Consider the following 21,421-nt stretch of genomic DNA (forward strand, 5'->3'; position numbering starts at 1 on the left):
CACACACACACACACACACACACACACACACACACACACACACACACACACACACACACACACACACACACAGTACTACACCACAAAACTGACTCAACTTCATCATCTCACAGAAATCAACTGTCTGATGATACAGTTGACATTATGCAAAAAAACCCCACAGCAGGTAATAAAGTCTGCTGCAGGCTGGAAATGCGTGTGTGTGTGTGTGTGTGTTTTGCATAAATAAATATGACATCAGCCTCATCGTGTTTTAAAATGTCAGTACAAGAGGCAACCCATTGACTGGGTATACAAATCAGGTTCACATGGCTGCACCTAAACACACATACACTTCTTCTACATCACAGCAGGGACACCTGAAAAAAGGGAGGGGAGATTCCAACCAATCCCAACATGCCTCAGTGCTCAAGCCTAGTGAAGGGGTGGCAGCCAGTGTGTTAGGATTAGCCAACCAGGGCAGACGGAACATCTGTTGCCCAATCAGAGCATCTGGAACATCTGGCACCAATGAACAGCAGTCATCTAGCAGCTGAACTCTGACCTTACCCACTTGGCTTCACTGGCTGCGCTTTTCTTCTCCCTTTTTTCCTCATTCATTCTGCAGCCCTCTCAGTCTCACTGTCAATGACACTGATGAGCTGTTTTAGATCTGTTGTGGTACACCTGGACCAGTTCACCTGCATATCACAGTGACAACAGACATTCCTCTTTTATCTCTCCGCTATCGACTGTATCCAGAATGGAGGAGGGTAAGCAGGCAGGGAGGGACCAGACAGCTCAATCCAAAAAGCAATAACACATTTGTGAGCAGCACTCTGTGTGTGTGTGTGTGTGTGTGTGTGTGTGTGTGTATACTGACGGTAGCCAACTCAGCACTTACAGTATTGGTAAATAAAACGCTGTGTGTTTTCTCCGAGGTGCCGCAGCAGCACCGTAGTACATTGTCATATTGAATACTGAAGAATATGAAGCAGGTAGGTAGAAAGAAACAGAAAATCAATGAGTGTTTTCAGCTACGTCGTGGTCTAGTGCTGACACAGCACAAGGCAACTGCTACCGTGCACGCACACACATCCAAAACCAAAAAGGACAGTGACAGTGGGACATCAAATATGGAACACATTGTTCTACTGCGACTGATCCGAGAGAATAGAGGATTTTCACTCTTTAAAAAAACCTCCACCTTTATCTCTCGGTTCCTTTCTATACTGAGAGGCAAGTGTGCTGACTGCAGAGCTAAAATCTGTCGCACTGTGTCTGTGATGTGAAAGGCAGTTGATTCCTTTGCCCAGACACAAAGCCGTGGGCCCAAACAGGAAGCTTCACACTCCCTGTACGATCAGTGTGTGTGTGCTCCAGCCTGACTCCTGAACCTCAGTTTCACACAAACATCCTTCCTGACTGATTATTTTAAGCTCTGTAAGCATTTTTAATTCAGCTCACAATGCAAACACACAAATCCAGGACGCCCCCTCTTCCCCTCCCTTTTCTATTTCACCGACACGCTCCGACAGACATCCTCACACTTGTACAGTGTATGTGGAGAGTAAATGATACCATTAACAGTTGTGCGATTGACTTGTGGTTGGTAAATGCACCACTGGACTCAAGTCAATACAATCCAGCCCTTATTGACAGCATTGTAAAGAAGATCACACACAGAAAGCCCTAAAACTACCACTAATTGATTAGTTTAACGACTTCTCACATCCTTCCACCCATGTGTGATGTTTGCTGATGTGAAGTTAACCACAGCAAAGGGGTCGGTAGCTGTGGCTACATGGATAATATTTCTTCAGCCAAACTGAAAACAATCTGATCAGTTATTCCAACTGAACTATTTACATGAAGTCTGAATGAACTGATTTGATAAAAAAAAAAAAGTGTGTACAGAATTGAACCTTTTTGACAAGTAAAAGTGGTTCCGACCGTTGTGGGGCGGCTAATCTGCTAAAAACATGATAGCAATATGTCTCATGACGACCCTGGTGAAGGCCACAAACCAAAACGTATCGGTCTAATAATAAAGCTGTTCTATATACTACAAGTGTTGCAGGAACATTTCAAGCTCTTTTGACTTTTTCCCTTCTCTATGCACCTTGGAAGTGGGTGAAGTCGTGTTAGAAAAACCCCTAATCTGCTTCTACCTCCCAAAAGTTCATTCCTATCACCCAATCTTACCCCCATGTGTAGCAAACATGCACAGGAAGAATATATCCATCTCAACCAGAGAGAAATGGTCAGATTATGCCTTTAAATTGTTATTAGGCACCAATATTTTCCTCTTGGTTCGATTATACAAGATTTATACCAACCCCCCCCAATCTGATTGGAAATTCCTTCTGAGGCCAGATATAGGTGGTTACATGAGGCATATGTATTGTAACTGGGCTGTTTTTTAGTTTATTAGTGGAAAATGAGAGTCCATGTAAACACAGCTAGCGCTACAGTAACAATCAAGCTGTATCCACCTTCCCTGATTTATCATTTCTCCGTTCCTTCTGCCTCTTATTATATCATAGTTATTGAATAAGAAACAGAACCTCCTTGTGATTTATGTCAGAGGACCCCTCTGCAACATCCCTGCTCCTCCTGATCAAATATACATCAATCAACCACAGCATACACATAAAAAAAGAAATATTCAACCCAGGCATAGAGCCTCACAAACACACTTACACAGACCCACAATCTTGCTTGCAGACAAACCTCTTGCTGTGTCACCACCTTTCCCATTGTGTGCGAGTGAAAGCAGTCATTTATCCTAAATCATATGTTTCTCTGGCTGCCTTGTAAACAGGCAGCTTAGTAACGTACACGTAGGCAGACACACGGTTTCAGTTTATGGCCGCAGGCGCTCATCCCTCTTCAGGGAGACACATCAACATCATATCTGCAGAGCTGAATGAGTTCTTAGGCCGGTCTGGAAAACTATAATCGTCTACATCTGTTTGGAGATACAGCCTGTGCATACCTCTATGTGTGGGAGTATTTAGTGTAAAGATCAATAAAGGTTCTTCAGCACATCATCAGATTGGATACCCTATAGTTCTGTCTCCAAATACGGCATAATCAATAGGTTTCATCAGTGGCAGCAGTGGCAGTTATTTGCAAAGGCAGCTACTTATTAACATTCCCAGATGTGTAAAACACTGACAGATGCTGAAGCGCGGAGCCAAATGTACTTGAGAAATGAAACATCTGTCATATGTTTTTAAAGACTCAGCACTCCCTAATTTTTTCTCTGAAATGTTTCCCATTGCCTGATTCAAAGCTTTCCTTTTTTCTTTTTGAAATAATATGGCGAGCTTGCTGACTGGTACACGGGAGATGCTGCTAGCTGCTAGATGTTCGTCGACTGGATAAACGTAATGGAGCCTGTAATGGTGACAAAGCTCGGGGCAATTTGAAGTCTTTCTTAAAGCAAAGTAGCTTTCTGGATTCAATTCCAAATAAGTGCTCTGTGAACGACGAAAGGTGGGTGATAAGCTCATTCCTTAACTCCATTTCAGCGCCGTGTATAACCATTAGCATCTGCGTCTGAACATTCCTGTTCCTCTTTTAATGTCGTTCTCATTCTCGCTCCTGCTTTCTTTTTGTTTCTGCATCTCAGTCATTTCTTCTGTCTCTCACACACACTCTCTCACACACACCCTCTTCCTGAGCAGTAGGAACATTCCTTGCATCAGCCAGAATCCCATATTAGAGTATCAGCACTCTGTCTCTGTGAAATAACACAGACTGAGAAATGGACGGTATTAAAGCGTTGACGTGCTTGTACGCGAGTGTGTGTGTGTGTAATTTTCTTCAGCTCACATGTCAGCAGGTGAGATGACAGTGTGCATAACATTCTCACACGTATTTTAAGGAATGACTTTGCTGCAATTCCACTTTGTTTTTCTTAACAAAAAGGTACAGAAGGTAGACAGCAACTGTCAGTACTTGATTAGAGCTGCAATGATTAATCGATGAGATGTAAACTATTATATTCTATTTCAATTATCCGTTTGAGTAATTTTTAAGGAAAATAGTCCAAATGCTTTGATTCCAGCTTCTTAAATGTTTATCTTTACTCCTCTATGTCAGTAAACTGAATATCTTCTGGTTGCTGCCGAACAACTAACTAAGAATCGAAAACATAATCAACACATTAATCAACAATGAAAATAACTGTTAGTTGCAGCTTCAAACTTAAAAAATCTAAGCAATATGGGAGAGCAGTTGCTCAATAAGAGGCCAAATTATTTAAGGAATCTCATCTGAATTCCTTAGTGTGTGCAGTAGTCATGTTGTATAGCTTGTATGCTGTAGACCATGATAGTGTTGTGTCAAACTGTAAGTGCATTGGCCAAACATAAGAAAAAATGATGGTGGCTAATAGGCCAAGGTAGGGTCTTGAAAACAATCAGAACAAACGCATTCATCAAGTGTTTGCGTCAGTTCATCAAACCCGAGGTCGTCTCTGTGACTGTGTGCATGTTTGCATCATGCATCTTCCTCTCCTGCTGCAGAGATTTAAGAATGTAAGCCATGGGAGGATTTACATTTATTTCCCCCCATGACGCTGCAGCATGTGGCTGAGAGAGCCTGATTAAATCAGATGTACACAGGTTTGATCCCTCAGCTAACTGGACTGCATGTGTGCATCCATTTAAGATTTGGGTAACAGGCTAGACACATGTTAGCAAATAGAGGGAGACAGAGATGTGACATGTAGGTGCTCCTTGATACCCTCCATTAAGGAATGTCTAACAGCAGTGCACAGGGTAATGACAGTCTGTCTGCGTCTTCCAGCGAAGGCAGACTGCTGGGAATGTCACAGCAGACGCACAGCACCTGGAGACGCCTCTCCACAGCTGGGAAAACACGCACACACCTTAAACAGCTATGTGGATGCACAGGTTTATCCTTTCATCTGTGCAATTCCAGATATGGAAGACGGGATGTGGACGGGAGAGGTAGCTCGACAACACAGCTGTTCACTGGGGAGCAGTGAAGTAACTGACAGGAGGAATCGATGCAGAGGGTCGATGGACAAACATTAAGTCCACAACCTGACAAACACAGCAGACAGCCCTCACAATGCAGCACGGACAGAAAGCCTTTACACAGGCTGCCAAGCATAAACAGTGGCCTACCGGGACATTAAGACCAACAGCGCTAATGTCACTCTGGTGACAGCTAAAGGAGTTTGCACACAGGCAGGTAAACAAGAGAAAGAGGCTAATAAGAGGTGGTTTAAGAGTGAGCTAAGTCGAGTTACCCTAGACTGCTCTCTTCATTAGTTTAACCAACAGGACTACCTGTTCTCAACCAAAGCAGACACCTGCCAAGATTTTGTAGGGATGCACAGATTTATGGATACCGGCTGATGTTCACCTTATTGACTGCTATCAGCCTATCGCAAAATAAGATGACAGTCAATGATAGCAGCGACAATGATTATCTGTTGTGTCATAGAAGTTTTTGGCTCGAAAATTCATGAGCTACTGGTTCATGAAATCTCTGCCATCAGTTTGCAAGGCTATGTAAGCACTGATAATTTTTTATCAGTGAGTAAAAGTTGTATGATCTCTTCCCTGGCAGTAAAGGAGGTATAAATAACAAAAACAAAATGAAAAACAAAGCTATCGGCCCAAAACGTCACAATCAATGCATCCCTAAAAATTCATATATACGTACAGACAAGCAGCAAATTAAAGGAAACACTTGAGTGGAGTGGTGAACCAAAACAGATGCTTCCATAGGGGAAACAACGGAAGCTTTGAAAAGTTTGACGAGTATGAAACTGACCACCACACACAGTATGACATGACTTTCACAATCACTGGATCTCAGCTCATGTGATCAGCTCTGGATATCTTTTGGCAGAGTTCCAGAAACTTGTTGACTCCATGTCATGATGGCTCCACACACACCTTACTAGGACACATCATTGTGGATTTGCCCTTTAATGTGTCACTCATCTGTTCATTAACACCAGCTATTCTGGTTTTACAACATTGAGATTTATGATAAGTCGCTCGTTGCCGACTTGTCACTCTATATCCTACAAAGTCGCAGGTGGCAGAAAAGGAGGGGCCATGAGGGGTCTATTTCGTGTGGGTCTTCATGGGAAGATGGTGTTATGAAGAAGGTGGTGGCCCATTTTATCTGGTGATCTGGCACTGCAGCACCAGTGGAAACATGCTGTTCATGAGGAGGACAATATCCTGTCCCCTCCTCCCCAGCCTTATATCACTAACCTAAACCTACAGATCTGATAAGCAATGGCTGTCAGTCTTACTGACACTGCCCTGCTGAATACAGGGAGCCTGCCTGAGGACAGAAACATCCAATCAGCCAGTAAACAGTTAACATCTGAACGCCCCTCATCCACCACTACAATCTGCTCTCCCACCCCTGCTGCTCCCTCATGTCCTTCATCATCGGCAGGGGCGACATCAATGAACTGTGATCAATGGACAAGCTTTTGCACAAACTGATCATTTCACTATAATCTGCGTTAAAAGCCATACATGAACACAAACACACACACACACACACACACGTTTGCAGCATGCAACGGACGGCAGCGCACACCAGCAGCAGCAGCAGCAGCAGCAGACACGCAGGAGACAGAGGGAGAGAAAACGCCCTGCCTTGTTCCATGTCGAAACCCCAGCCCTCTGGGTAGTCTACACACACACACACACATACACACACATACTCACACACACCACCTTCACATAAGCTTTTCTTTAGAGACCATATAGAAGCCACATCTGGACAACAACACTGGTTTCTGAGCGGGGTTTTTTTTTTTTTTTCTTTCCCCCGGTCTTTGTTGGCCATCTGTGTGCTGCGTTAAAGGCGAGCGATCACACGCCTGAAGACACGTTGATCATGATGTTCTGTTAATGACTGCGATTATTGATGTATAATCGATCTGCCACGTCCGCATGACGACAATTAACCTTCATAAATGAGCGGTGAAATACAAAAGGCGAGCGCGTTGTACCCTTTACGCCTGATAGGAGAGGTGAGGGTACAGAAAACCATGCAGTCAGCCAAGTCAAGTAAAAAAAAAACACGCTCTACAGTCAGAAAGCACAGATTTAGCGGCACATTGCTCCATCTGAAGCTACATTTTGTCACGTGAGAAGCTTTTAAAAAGTTTTACCTTTAACTTGAGTCTCATATTCGGCCACTATCTCCTTGTCCTTTCGGAATTTCGCCGGAGACGTCATGGCTGAGTTTGGAGATCAAACCACTTGCCCTCGTCGCGGAGTCAATTTCGTCTCAATCAATCAATAAATCGGCCGTAGACTGAGGAGATGCCACTCAGGAGAGGGTTTAGACAAGGGGGGAAGAAAAGATGAGAGATTGCAGCTCCTCAGTGTGCCCGCGGATCTGTATTGTCTCCCTGCCTCCGTTCACTCCGGGCGCATTGTGAGTTTGGCGCTGCTGCTGCTGCTGCTGCTGCTGTTGCTGTATGTTCCCATCCGCCGCCGCGCCTCACCGCCTCCTCAAAACCGGTTATGGTGCAAACAACTTCAAGTGAAAGGAGATGCATTCCCCTGTTAAAACACAAACAGCGATAGCTTGTCAGTCAGCACTCCCCAAAAGTTTTTTTTATATATATATATTCGCCCTGAGCGGGTATCGGCCTCAGAGCTGCCCGACCGCCTGTCTAAACTACACTGCTCTCCTCTTCCCCCCCTAGAAGTGAGAGAGAGAGGAGGGACCGAGTGGAGATGGAGGGGCTGAAGGGGCAGCCCCAGTGCGCAGGACAGGCGTGGATGCACACATGGAGAGGGTGGATAGATAACTCCCATTGCTATGTGCCTAAAGCTTCATTAAGATGAACCTGAGTGAAGGGCAAACCTTGAGAACACAATAAGAAATCAACATTATTTAGGATGCTACGTCATTCTCAAGGTGAGGATACTCCAATGTGGATAAACTGAGCTAAAGTGGGTTTAAAAGTCATTCCATGTATGAGTTCAGTAAAGTTATGGCTGTTGACAGGAGAAAGGATATCTTACATGTCCTCATGATGCATTTAAGTGACTGCATAACTGTGTATCTACTTCACAAGGCAACAAATTATCAACTGTAGCTAGGAGCTAGCTAAAGCTAGCTCACATTTGGCCCAAAACTCCATCCTTAGCTTTAGCTTGCTAGCTAAAACAGTCCCATAACTAGCTAGTTTTTAATGATAATATGATAATGGGAATGCATTAACCTTGCCTTGTAATTCGACGACGACAACATATTTTTAATACACAACAGTTTAATTAAGCTGTTTGGTTTTTTTTTTTAACGAAACCCTTCTCCAGAAAAATCAAAATATCAACTTTTTTGTACTGATCCAACGACAACCCCGCTGCATTTCATAGGACACGGCTACACTTCCCACACCACAATTGGTAGAACGGAATTTGAACGACATGCGAGCACACCAATCGGCTTTCCGGAATTTTGAACGTGGGCGTTTTATCTCTGATTTTAAACCAATAAAATTCAGACGTTGGAATGAAGGTGGCCAATAGCGTCGGTTACTGTGCAGTGTATCCAATCAGAGACAAGTGTAGGGTCTTTTAAAGATAGTTTCAGGAAGTGCCGTTAAATACCAGGAAGTTGTAAACAAAGCTGACAGCTATTCGGTTAGCTGTTAACTACATCTGAATGGATGCTGAGCCAGTCGTGTAAAACAGGCTAGTTATTCGCCGATATCGTGTATTTATCATTTATACGACCAGGCATTTCCTTTTATACGAGATCGCTTCGCGGAAACAGATTTTTTCCGTGCGTTTGTTCAACAAGCTAACGTTAGCTGCCTTCCGTTTTGTCGTTAGGGAAAGGCTAACGTTTGCACAAGGACGTTAGAGCTAGCGTTAACGCTTGCGAAGTAGACGTCAAATCGAATATTATCCCGAACTGAGCTGGACAGTGAGCTACAACAGGACCCGATTCTTGTTTCTCTGCTGCATTTGCGGTCTGGGCGCAGAAAGAGCGAGAGAGTTCGTCCATTTTAGCAGGACAACAATGTCTACATCCAACGCTAATTTCAAAAACAAGTGTGTGACCCAGGTGAACTGCATATTCTGTGACAGTCTGCTCTGCACGAGAGGCATGAAAGCAGTGCTTCTTGCAGACACCGAGGTTGAGCTGTTTTCGACTGATATACCTCCCAATAGGTAAGTGCTAATCGAGTTAGCAGTGCTGCTAGCCTTTGTTTATGTCTGCTGTTGTTGCCAGGGCAAGGTGTAATTGAAAAGATCTGCAGCTAACTGACATCTAAATGATCATTTGGTGGGTAGGGGACACAATAATGACACTCATACTATGATAAACAGGGTCTGTTGCATGAAATTGTGGACTTGATGTGGGTTTTAACCTTTCATGGCTGTGTTTGTTTCTCATTACACGCACCCTCCCCCAAGAACTGTTGACTTTGTGGCCAGCTGCTACTCTACTGAAAGCTGCAAATGCAAACTGAGAGACATTGCATGTCTCAAGTGGTATGTGAAGCTCTTCTATAGCCCACAGGGGTTGCTTTAGAAAGACCATCTGCTGATGTGAGATGTGAATAAGAGCAACACAGTAAGCACAGCAAACAAGTAGGGACCAGCCATATAGCTGGTTTTAATAGTATACACCTGTAAAAATGCAACTTATGATCATTTTCATTGTTTATTTGTATGACGATCAACTTATTGATGAATAATTTGGTCTAGTAACGACATAAAAAATGAAAGCGTGTGGGTAAGGGGTTATAAAATTCCTTCGACTCACATTGACAGCTATCCAGACAGAAAACCTACATGACAGAAATGAATCAAGATAACAAATACGAGCTTATATGATAAACACCAGAAGACAGGGAAAAATATCCTTTTCAATTTGCTAGAGACGAAGGTGAAATCTTCATATGTCTTGTTTTGTCTGTTCAAAGGGCCAAAAGCCAAAAATATATTCAATTAACAATAACATAAAAGCAAAGATTCACATTTGAGAAGCTGGAATCCGAATATTTGGTGTTTCTACATGGAAAAATGTCTCAAAAAAATTAAACAACTACCAAAATAGTTGCCGAATCAATTTTCTCAAATAAAATGATATTCTGCATTGGCACTGACATTTATTTTTTATATTAGTCTAAAGGACAGTTTGGTTCTGCAGTGAGGCTTTATGGAGCCTCTTTTGTGTTCCCAGGCCTTTGTTGTTGTACACGGGGCCAAAAACAAACATCTGTTAGATAATGGACACCCAGTAGTGGAGTTAGCACTTTTCACAAGTGCCTCCAGTAAAGTGCTGACAGACGTTTCTTCTTTATTCTCTCTCCCTCCCTCTCCCAGTGGTAATGTTGTGGGCTACCACGTTGTGGCCCCCTGTAAACCCTGCCTGCTGTCCTGTAACAACGGCCATTTCTGGATGTTCAATAGCGACGCTGTATCTACTCTCAACAGACTGGATGCGACAGGTCAATATATTTACCCTCTGATGAAATTTGGAATCCTTTACAATTTTGCTCTGTTAAATGTGTTTCGTCTCTCTCGATTGTGTCCGCAGGTCTGAACCTGCTCCTGTGGGGAGATCTTCCCGAGCTGGATGACAGTGAGAACGAAGAATCAGAAAGCCCATCAGAGGAGGAGTGTATTAGGTAGACAGGGAAAAGGACAATGTGAGAGCCCTGGAACGCCGACAATTGAGAGGTGGAGCTAAAAGAGTGTACAGACCATGCTTGAGATAAGAGAGAAAAGAGAGGCCTTAAAGGGTAATTTAATACTGAACTCAGCGGGATAGAAAAGTGCGGCCCTACTGCTCTGTTTGGGTTAAAAACACATCCGACCACACCTTAATCAGTGATGTCACAGCAGGTGTTTTGCCTTTCACACCTGCTGTGACATCACTGATTGACACAACACGCTCCAAAGTTGGAACCCACAGAGAACAGCGCAGCAAAGGTTTTTGTCCCTATGTAATTCAGTGTTGAATTACCCTTTAACCTGTGACCATGCCTTTCCCCGTCACCTTTTCACTGTTAAAAGCACAGACACAAACACACACGATACTTTCTCTCTTTATCTCCTTTTCTTTGTACATTTGCGTGGGCTAATCTCAACCATGTGGCTGAAGTACACTGAAAATAACAGACGACTAGACTCGTTTATCTAGTGCATTCTACGTTTCATCGCAGATTCTCCACTGAGCTCGTTGTCGTGATTGGCCTAATGAGAAGTTGGGAGTGTGGTGGTGTGAGAAGTCAGTGGACCTTACCAATGAATGCTGTGCTTTTTCACGCCGTTTCCGTTAAAGTCCAGTTTTCTGGTGAGATGACCACAAATCGCCTACCTTCTTTTTTTATTAATGGCAGTTATAATCTGTACAGTGGATATGCTGTAATAAGCAAACGCTCCCATTTAACAGTCATGTCTTAAAGGATTATATGCTCAGTGTGTGGCTGGGTGCTGAGTGAAAGCTGGAGTGCATTGGAGAAATAGCACAACTATTGAATGATATAGTATATATATATATATATATATATATATATATATATGAGTTTTTTGCTTTTTAAGGGCATATTTGATTTAGGTTACCTTTACGATCTGATGCTCTATCAGTGATATGTTTTGATATGCTAACACAGTGTTCGTCACACACCTGACAGCAGCAGTATGTGTTTAACACCCAGATAAATCTGACTGTAGCAGTATCTGATACTAACATACCAACTTATGCATAGGGTGTGCTTCCACAAAGGCCTGAAGCAGCTGAATTTTAAAGTTTAGTGTTTTGTAAAGAGCTCAAATGATGTACTAAATTTACAGATTGATAATATAAGATAGATGAGAATGAGGACTAACAAAAAAGTGCAATTCTGCAGCACGCTGTAACTCTTCAATACAGGAGAGGATAAGGGTCTCTGAAACTTTTTTCTCAGAATTCTGACTTTTCTTCAGAATTCTGACTTTAAACTCAGAAATAAAGAGAGAGCAAAAGTGTGAATTTTGACAGTCATCTCAGAATTCTGAGGAAAATAAGTCAGAACTGACCCGAATACTCTTCCATACTTGGATGTGGAGCAAATTTGTGAAAACTTCTTAGTGGGTTTCTGTGTCCATGTTTTGTTTTTCTTCTGTCACCGTTCAGTTTTATGTAGCAGCGTAATTGTAGCACCTGGAAAGAAGAAAAGGTCAACTCCAAAGAATCATGGAACATATCAATATTGAACTTGTCGACTGGCTGCCCCTCTAAAAAACATTTTATTGATTCTCACTCAAGTCAGCGGAGCTGACCTTAAAACTCTTAGTATTCTATTGGCCTTACTAATGCTGTGATCGCTGACTATGAACTTTTGTTAAGCTGCAGAGTTGACGCTGTACGTTAGTTGGTCATCGCCAACTGACCAGGCCCTCCTCCTCAGTCTGTTGTGCCAGACACAAGCTTCAACAAGTCACAAGGGACCTCAACTCAAGTCGGTCCTTTTTTGGCAGTACCATCCTTCTGTTCTTGTTATTGTTTCACTGCTGTGCCCTGCTGATACTATGATCCTGTCTTAAAGTAACAGTCTTTCTGTGAGTGAATGAGATTTGCCTGAACTGTGGGCAAACATTGCTGAAGGAATGTGACTTCTTACCTGAAGGAAAAGGATAAAGAAGCAGATCTTTTTTTAAAAAGAAAACTGTAATTGGCCTCTGTGTTTATCTATGCTATAGCCTTTAGTTGTGGACAACTACAGATAGTGGAGGGGAACTTTGGCCAGATTTTCACATCCTTCACCATAAACTTATAACTGACAGTCTGCTACACTTGCACACCAAATACTGTCTATGTGGTAAACAGATAGGATACAGTGCATCAGCTAGGTATTTATTAAAATCCACAAACCAAATATATAACCACATACTTCCTTTTTTGTTTACAAGCTTTGTTTACAAATGCATTGGTTTGTACTGTATCGTGCTATAGTACTTATGTTTTTGTTCATGTATTTAATATTTCATTTGTAATGTAGTGCTTTGTTTTGTACGTTACAGTTCAGATGTGTACAGTTTTACCTCAAGAAGGTATAACTTGCGAGCTTCCTCTGGCTAGGACAATTGTCATATGATAATCAAAAGAATTATTTAAATGGCTGTTTCTGACGTGAATAACTTTGATTAACATGCCCTGCTGAAAAGAAATGTATATTTTGGAATTGCACTGAAACTGCATTGGTAGTTTGAAAAGATGATTTGTTGTTTTGTATGCTTGTTAACTTAATAAACTTTTTTTTTTTTTCAAAATATCTTAAACGCCCTGCGGCTCTGCTGTCATTTTGTCCTTATTTAGAGTCACTCTAGCTTCTCCCCTCAGATCTGCTGCTTACACCGGGCTCCACAGAAACGTTTTTTTTATCAGGAAAATTGACACTACATGAATCACAGAGTGTTTGGTAAACTTCTCACACTGAGCGCTTTTGTTTGCTTTAAAAGTGGACTACGTAGTTCTGGGGAAGTCATTTTCATCAGAAGGGAAAGATCTTCATTGACTCTTTCTCATGCCTAAACTACCTTAGTAAACAAACTCTCCTTGTTTTCATGACTGAATAAAATTAATAAACAAACTGACCTTAAAGGACAACACACTTTCATGCTGTTTTACTTTGTTTATATTTGGCGGACCCTGCCACCTTTCTAGTTTCAAACTGTGTTCCTGGGACCTTATTTTCTCTGAGAACAGCTTGTTTATTCAGTTACGGAAAAATAAATATGTATGAGTTTGTATTATTACCTGATTAATATTGTAAACAGTAAAATTCTGAGTTTGAATTTCTTCTTCAAAACTACACCGTGCCCCTTTAACTTGCTTTAACTACCCCTCTCCCTGTTAAATGAGAAAACATTTTAGTACAAAATGCACCAAACAATGTGAAGCAGAGTGTCTTTTGTGTTTGGTTTACCGCCTCCAGCATCGACACAAAAACCTGACTTCTCTCTGATTTACTGTGCACAGATGACTGCCAAGATTGATAATGAATTTATCAGCAGTCAGTTTTATTTATAGCCAAAAATAACAAGTTTTTTCTCAGAGAGCTTCACAACTCATCCAACATATCTCACCCTCTATCTTTAGACCGTCTAAAAGGATGCGGAAAAACAGAATCCTATTACAGGTAGAACAGACATGCAATAGATGCTGTGTGTGAATCACAGCATCACATAAACAATTTTAACAATAATATACAGTAAATAAAGTGTAATGTTTGTGTTCAAGGTCCAGTGTGTAAGATTTAGGGGCAAAAATTTCATTTTCATAATTATGTTTTCATTAGTGTATGATAACCTGAAATTAAGGGTGTATTCAGTTTACCTCGGGAAAGACGGAAGTCAGTACTTTCCAGTACAACAAGTTGGGATACCAGCTCTTGCCAGGTTAGTCATTGAATCATTGTGTTGTGTTACCTTAGAATGAGCTTTTTGTATCTACATAGGGAGTGGAGTCCAGCATTTTGCACTATCACAACATCTACAGTAGCCCAGAACAGACAAACCAAACATACGTTTTAAAGAGGGTCTTTTTTCACGTGGTAAGGTGCCACGTGAGACAAGGGATGTTGAGTCGCGTAGATGTGACTAAATCCTCCATACTGCAGCTTTAAATGTACTAAATTAACTGGTTTTAATACAATTTATTAGATCTTCAGCTGATTATTAGTGACTGACAGTGCCAATTATTAATAATCTCATTGGTGGACATTTTTATCCCACAAGTCTCATGATGATGCTTGAATCTGACAGTGTTGACTTGTGCGCACCAGGGGAATAGTTGAGTTAACCGGATAATCCTCCTGAAAATTATATATTTCAGCCTGTATCCTTTGTTACCAACAAAAAGGAGGTTGTTATCTGGACGTCACGACCTGCACTATCAACCTGAGGCAGCATCCATGTGTCTGTGGTGTATATGGGTGTGTATGTTTTGAGATCTCAAGGAGAAGTGTTCATCATTAGAATCACTCAAACTTCTAAACTGCTCCGTTGGCAAGAGCACTTGGACTTCTTCTTGTTTTCTTTCTGTCAGTGCATTGGAATTGGGTCTCTTCATTCATGCAGTATGCAGATTTACAATATTCATCAACAGCTTTGAGGAAACTGACATTTTAGATCAATATTTATGAGCTGTAGTACTCCTAGACACGGGTCGGAAAGATGCTTTTGTTTTGTTTTGAGGTGAGCAGGTTCATAATGTGAGGGCACTGAAAATTCATGAGATGGATCTTGACTACCGTAAGGAGGAGATGGTAAGCCAGAACAGACCTGACCACAATTTACGATTTACTTTAATGTGAAATTGAGAGTCAGACTTGGGGGGACAGACAACTTGTCTTTCATGTGCAATGTGTGATTAAAAAAAAGCATGCACTCATTTTGGAGGCATTACTTGATTTGGGTTCTGTGCATTGTGTTCCTTTCAGCATGCACCAAGAAAACTAGTCCTTTTTTGGGAATGATCTGACTGATGTGCTAATTAGTCTTTGCATACCTCCTTCCCAAGCATTCTGTGCTGCTGTTGGGACATGTACCGGGCATTGCAGGTAGTGGGATGGCAGGAAAAATCTGAAACAAATACTTGTGGCCTGCCCTGTTTTCACATGTTGTGTAGCATCCGCCCAAATCACAGACCATGCCCTCGGAACATCAGCCCTGTGTTTGTGTTTCATGTTGCATCACATCATGAGCTCTGTGTGAATGGTGTTTTCTGTGTAATTCAATAACTTCCCCTCAGACTTCCTCACACAGATCCAAAGGTCAGGGTCAGGAAAAACTGTGGTTTGGATCTGCTTATACATAAAGCCACACTATGCTTTGACACGAGTTAGTCTTATAAAAGAGAACTGGACTCCAAGGTACCCAGCGGTCAACCAGACAAGACTGGTTTCCAGTTGTGTGTTTGCAGGACACTGAATGAATGTGAAGCAGGGTGTTGCTGAGTTAAAGAATGTATGCACAGCACTCAGTGCATGGTTGCCTCCCCTAGACAAATAAAGGATAAATAAATCCAATATGCTGCCTCTCTGCCCCAGAGACTGCCAAGCAGGTTAATCAGGCAGAGACTCTGCTGCTAAAACAACATGCTAATACAAGTCCACACATTCTGTCACACCAACCCTGGGTTACAAAAGGCAAAAACAACACAGGGAAGCATAATCATGACAAAATCATTTTGATGATGGATTATCTGTTTTTATGGTACACAACATCTTAACGTTTACACTCATAAAACTTGAATCCACTTCAGTATGGAAATTTTTCAAGATGGAATCAAATGTCAGTGCTCATTTCTCAAGTCTCTCTTGAAACCTCTCAGGTTTCTACAAAGACATCTTGAAATATGGAGATCCAAATTTGTAAAATTCTAAATGAAATATAATATCCTTTAATAAACCATATTAATATTCTCATATCAAGAAAAAGGTAGTACCCAATATCAAATACACACAGAAGTGCTGGCCTCAATCTTTCAGCGCTGCCACATTAATATTAATGTTCTCCGATCAAGAAAACAGCGACCACTGGCTCCTCGAAACCTGGCAGAACATGAATAGTGAAACACAATGAAGGTAAAATCACCCCAAACTAGAGTGCATACCCCATCGCTCTCCTTTTGTGCTCTCATAGATACCAGCCACCTAAATATGCCTAATTTTTTTAGTCAACATTGAGTGCATACATTATTCCCTGAGAAATGAAAGAAAATGTAAAAAATAAAGAAGAAGAAAAAAAAACAGATCAGTGCATTGACACCCGATCCCCCTTATCAGGTTTTTAGTTGAAGTTTTGTTTGGTGTTTAGGAAACATTTGAGGTAGCCATAGTTTGGGACTAATAAGGGGATTTTTAGCTTTTAAACTATACATCACTACCATTGACAATTTCTAAGATGTTTCTTGTGTTTTTTTTTCTTTGCCAAGATAAGAGGTTTCCAGTCTGAGGTTTGCATCTTCCCAGGGTTTGCATGATAGATTGTCGATTAATTATTTTCCTTCTTTTTAAAGATTTTTTTTTTTTTTCTCAAATCCCTGCTTTTTTTTCTTTACTTATAAATAAAATGCTTTGTAGTTTCTCCCTTTGCGCCGACCAGAACCTCTTCAAAACCGCTGTTTTATCACAGCATAATCATAGTGATGTAACTTACTTTGTATTTCTTTTACTATATGATGCCTGGTTGCATTTTCCATAATGTAAGGACCTGCTTCAACAGTGTCACACAGAGCAGCTCTGAGCTGAGCAGGGAACCATGCAGACAGGCACAGACCTAATATGGCAGCTGTTTGAGTGAACTGTGTGTAAGTGGTAGGCAGGTGTGTGGAACATGCTGTATAACAGCAACAAGAGGGGCAGGTGCACGCCTGTTTTACATACACAGCTGCCAGGTGAGTCGACACAGAGTGAGGATAAGGTGTCCTGTGGTTGGGAACAGATTATTCAACTGGCCTCACTGGTTCTACTCAGGGTTATTTTCTAAAATGAGAAAAAAATGGCAGCATTGTGACAGACAGGAAACGCAGGTGTAGCTAATAACAGTAATGATGACTCATGCTCCCTCTAAATGTCCCTGTAGGTCACACCAGGGAGCCAGCAAGGAATGTAATTAATTCATTACACTCGTGCTTTTCCTGCTATGACATGACTGTTGTGAAAAAAGGTCTCTACAAATACTCAGTGCCTCAGGTACGAGGAGTTCATTGCTACATCAATAAACTCTTTTACAACACTATTTAAACACTACGTAACTGATGAAACAAATTCAAAATCTTTCCACATTAAAAAAAACAAACAAAAAAATAGAAATGATATATCCTTCACTTTTGGTATGTTGAGCTAAGATAACATGACCAGATTTATGTCAAGTGAATCTGTTCAACTTAATGAAAGCAAATACTCAAATATAAGAAGAAAAGAAGGCACAGCAACTGTTTCACTCAAAATGTATTCTTAAAGGCTCTGCACATTTGCTACAGGTGTTTTCAAAGATCAAGTTGACCAGGTAAAGCTATTGCAGGAGAGTGAGGACAGCATCAGTGCTTTTGAATTTGTCTAATCTGCCCAAAATAAAATAATCCATCAATGTGGTTGTGACCTTCATGTGCACGACCTTTAAAGACCTTTAAAAACCAGAGGAACTGGTGCATTGTCAGCTCAGATCTATCTTCTCAGCTAGGATGGAAATCTCACAGAGAACACTGTGGCGCTCTCTGCTGGACTTGAGGCGCAATGACACATAAAGAAAACAGTTACACAAACATAAAATGTGGCAGGTGCAGAGTAAAATTGTAATTGTGGAATAATGCTTTAAAATAAAAGACAAGGATTAATTCATATGCTGTATCTTTTGATTGTTTTCCAAATATCTTCATATAACATTACATGACAACTGCACTGGTGTAGTTACCAATTGTGATATTTTTTTATTGGCTTTCATTTAAGTCATTTGCATAAATGTGTAATGTGTGTAGGAAAAACCTTTAAATAAAGCTGGTCACAGATGCTAGATACTTACCTGCTGTAGGTTCCCATCATCCCTTATGGTCATCTTGTGGCAGACTGCCTACATGTTTCTAGGGTGCCAGTTTTACATTTTTTAGTTTGAGGTTTTACAGGTCAGTAATTCCACATGGATACCAGAGCGACAAAGCCAACACATTTCAGCTTAGTCAATGTGTTGAAAACACAATGTAAACCAAAAGAAAATGTCCTTTTCACGCAAATCCAAATAGTCCAACTGCAAGACCCAAATGATGCATTCTCACCAACAATAAACAACCCAGAACAGAAAATACCCTTTGTTCAGTTCAGTTCGTGTAGGGCACAAAGCCACAAGCAAAAAAAATAAATTCAGTTTGTTCAGTTCAGTTCAGTTCGTGTAGGGCACAAAGCCACAAGCAAAAAAAAATAAATTCAGTTTGTTCAGTTCAGTTCAGTTTCTCAACCAACCTGAGTAAACCTGAGGAAAAACGGACGATGCTTGGATATAATTATGATTAAATAAACTGAATCAAATCATGTCAAGCCTGTCATATTCCTGTTATTCAGGGCACAGTGATTGTGGTGGTCCTCATGGCAACATAAGCCCAAACATCTTGATCCTCTGCTCAAGACGGTCAGGAGTAGATGAAGGACCTCACGAGGATTACACATGAAAGAATCTAAGAATTGATCAATTAAAAAAATACATGTAAAATGAAAGGAACATAGCTGCATATTAATAAATGAAAACAAATATGTAAAAGAATAATGAAATTGCCTATCACCTGAAGTCTTATTGGTAAATTGTAGCACAAGAATAAAATGAATACTGAGATAAATGAAGACATGATAAATGAAATGTATTTGTAAGTTTGGAAAATACATCTGTGAAACTGACTTGTGATTCAGTGGTTACGATACACTCATGATATCAGTGGTGATGATTAAACAACAGATACAACTTGTTAACTCTTAGAAGAAGTGATACAGTGAGTGAAAAGTCTTAATTTAAAGTTGCACAGAGAGGTAGTTTGTACACATGTGGTACAACTCTCAGCAGAGTGCTCATTTCAAAATGAAATATAATATATAATCAAAATGAAATATAATATCCTTTAATGAACAATATACAATTCTCATGTAGCAAAAACAGCCAAATATACCAAACATCTAACCAATAAAGGTTGGAAATACACACAAAGGTCAGCCCTGACACATTTAACATCCAAATTACTCAAATATCTACATGTATTTTTGTAAAATTTGACTCAACGATGAAAAATTAAGCATTTAGTGCGTTTTCCAATTGATCATAATTAAGAAAAATATTTGCGTGTTTTGCTGCAGTGTTAACAAAATTAGATTTAGAAAAGCTGTTGTCTGGCATTTGTCCCTGTGCTAAAAGACCAATTAATTCTTAGCTTACTCGGACCGTGTATTGCACTTTTAAGGCTCATTATGCAAAATTCAGAAATGTTCTGGTCTCAAAAACAAATTAATGAGCAGTTTGTTATCAGTATTGCTTAATGAAAACATTTGGTCTCACTTGAAAAAAGCTGCTAATTGTGTTTTCTTCAAATTTCTGAGAATTCAGGGACCGTGCACAGCCAGTACCACTTTGTCTTCTCCACACTAGATGGTGCAGTTGTACCATGAATGGAGGGGACCGTTAGATGATCTCTGGCAGAGTGAAACCTTCACTAAACACCACAGCGTCAGACAGACACATCAGAATGAAGACAGCTTATTTACACTGAAAAACTGTGTACCTATATTTACCATGTCACTGTTAGTAGTACTTAATCCGTGGGATGACAGAAAGCCCCGGAGGACACATTTCTGTCTTACTGGTGACTAAAATTGAAAACCAGCAACATCTGGATTTTGGTAAAGACAAGTTGTGTGGTCTGTAAATGTTTGAAAAGATTTCACTCAGCACAGAAAACAACACCCTATTCCATCTCATGTCATCAGCAGGCGAGCCGTGATAAAAGACAGAACTCTCCTTTTTTCGCATTGAATAAATAATTTTGCATTTAAATATTCCAACTAGACGTCTTTATTATACTTGCTAGGACAGATGAGGAGGATTGCCATCAAATTAGCGGTCACCTTGATCATCAGAGGGAACAGAATATCTTATAAGAAATATAAAGAGGTTCATAAAAGCTCTGCAGCCTGTCATGGTCATCTCCTGATAATAGACCTAAAAGGCTAGGCTAATGTCCAGCTTTGCCTGATTATGCATATTAATGGCACCTCAAGAATTCATCACAAAAATCTTTTTTCAGTGGGTGAGGAGGGCAAACGGTAATAAATGGTGGAATTTATTCACTTTAGGAATAATCCCTTTAATCAGGAGAGGAAACTGTCATGAGACTGGTGCATGCCAGGCTGCTTGGATTCTTAAATAATTTTACTAAATCAATTTTATATGTAATATGATCACTTAAGCACGAAAAACAACAAATCCTTTAGGAGCTAATGAGCCCATAAGCTTGAGAACATTAGCTTCATAATTAAGGGATAATAAAAACAATTGCTTTTCCATGCTTAGTCTGGGGAAACAGAACTGCAGGTGCCATACAGCACGCAACAGTGAAGGTTTTCAACAAATGGGCTGCCTACTGGCCCAGCATTATACTCTGAGGCAAGCTGCACTGGGCTTTTGTTGAAGTGCTCGAGATAACACAAAGAGAACTTCAAACAGGCTTCTTATTGTGCTCTATTCTTCTGGGCAAGCTGATTACAGTTAAGGATAAAAGTTGTTCCTATACAGTAAACTAATGCGGAGAATCAGAGAGCACTAATTAAGTCATGGGGGATCCGAGGCGGTCGGCATGGATGTGTTCCCCAACACCCAGACCGTGGGGGTTTAGTGGGAACTTTACAGCCCAACAGCAGCCAGCATCAAACGTGTTT

At 40.8% G+C, this 21,421-nt stretch overlaps 2 protein-coding genes across 7 annotated transcripts in view; one reads left to right on the forward strand and one right to left on the reverse strand.

The window, feature by feature from the left end:
- The window catches only part of srgap2 (SLIT-ROBO Rho GTPase activating protein 2), a 60,511-nt gene extending 52,854 nt beyond the window's left edge, over nucleotides 1–7,657 (reverse strand). For 2 of the 3 annotated variants that reach the window (XM_084349671.1, XM_084349670.1), the window contains exon 1: nucleotides 7,166–7,655. In XM_084349671.1, the coding sequence (XP_084205797.1) occupies nucleotides 7,166–7,232 (67 nt within the window). In that variant the 5' untranslated portion in view covers nucleotides 7,233–7,655. Of the gene's footprint in view, nucleotides 1–7,165 lie in introns of all 3 variants that reach the window. The other variant, XM_084349673.1, reaches the window with a different exon arrangement.
- Nucleotides 7,658–8,601: 944 nt separating this feature from the next.
- On the forward strand, nucleotides 8,602–13,290 carry LOC311254600 (protein FAM72A). Of its 4 annotated transcripts, none has more exons than XR_014622268.1 (5): nucleotides 8,602–9,185; nucleotides 9,432–9,509; nucleotides 10,347–10,471; nucleotides 10,561–11,319; nucleotides 12,361–13,290. XR_014622268.1 is itself a non-coding variant. In XM_084348468.1 (5 exons), the coding sequence occupies exons 1-4, from the start codon at nucleotides 9,034–9,036 to the stop codon at nucleotides 10,653–10,655; spliced, it is 450 nt and encodes a 149-aa protein (XP_084204594.1). In that variant the 5' UTR covers nucleotides 8,602–9,033; the 3' UTR covers nucleotides 10,656–10,703; nucleotides 11,189–13,290. The 4 variants fall into 4 exon arrangements, 3 of the variants coding, with proteins under 3 accessions (XP_084204594.1, XP_084204595.1, XP_084204593.1); XM_084348468.1 differs by having other exon boundaries at nucleotides 10,561–10,703; nucleotides 11,189–13,290; XM_084348469.1 differs by having other exon boundaries at nucleotides 10,561–10,703.
- Nucleotides 13,291–21,421: the final 8,131 nt, after the last annotated feature.

The sequence above is a fragment of the Pagrus pagrus genome (assembly GCF_965226575.1).
Source record: "Pagrus pagrus genome assembly, chromosome: 3".
NCBI lineage: Eukaryota > Metazoa > Chordata > Actinopteri > Spariformes > Sparidae > Pagrus > Pagrus pagrus.

Excerpts from the sequence above, each read along its gene's own strand:
- LOC311254600 (XM_084348467.1), top strand. The coding sequence starts at position 9,034 with ATGTCTACATCCAACGCTAATTTCAAAAACAAGTGTGTGACCCAGGTG. Across the intron at positions 9,510-10,346 it reads GACATTGCATGTCTCAAGTG|TGGTAATGTTGTGGGCTACC; the intron begins GTATGTGAAGCT and ends TCCCTCTCCCAG. Across the intron at positions 10,472-10,560 it reads CAACAGACTGGATGCGACAG|GTCTGAACCTGCTCCTGTGG; the intron begins GTCAATATATTT and ends TTGTGTCCGCAG.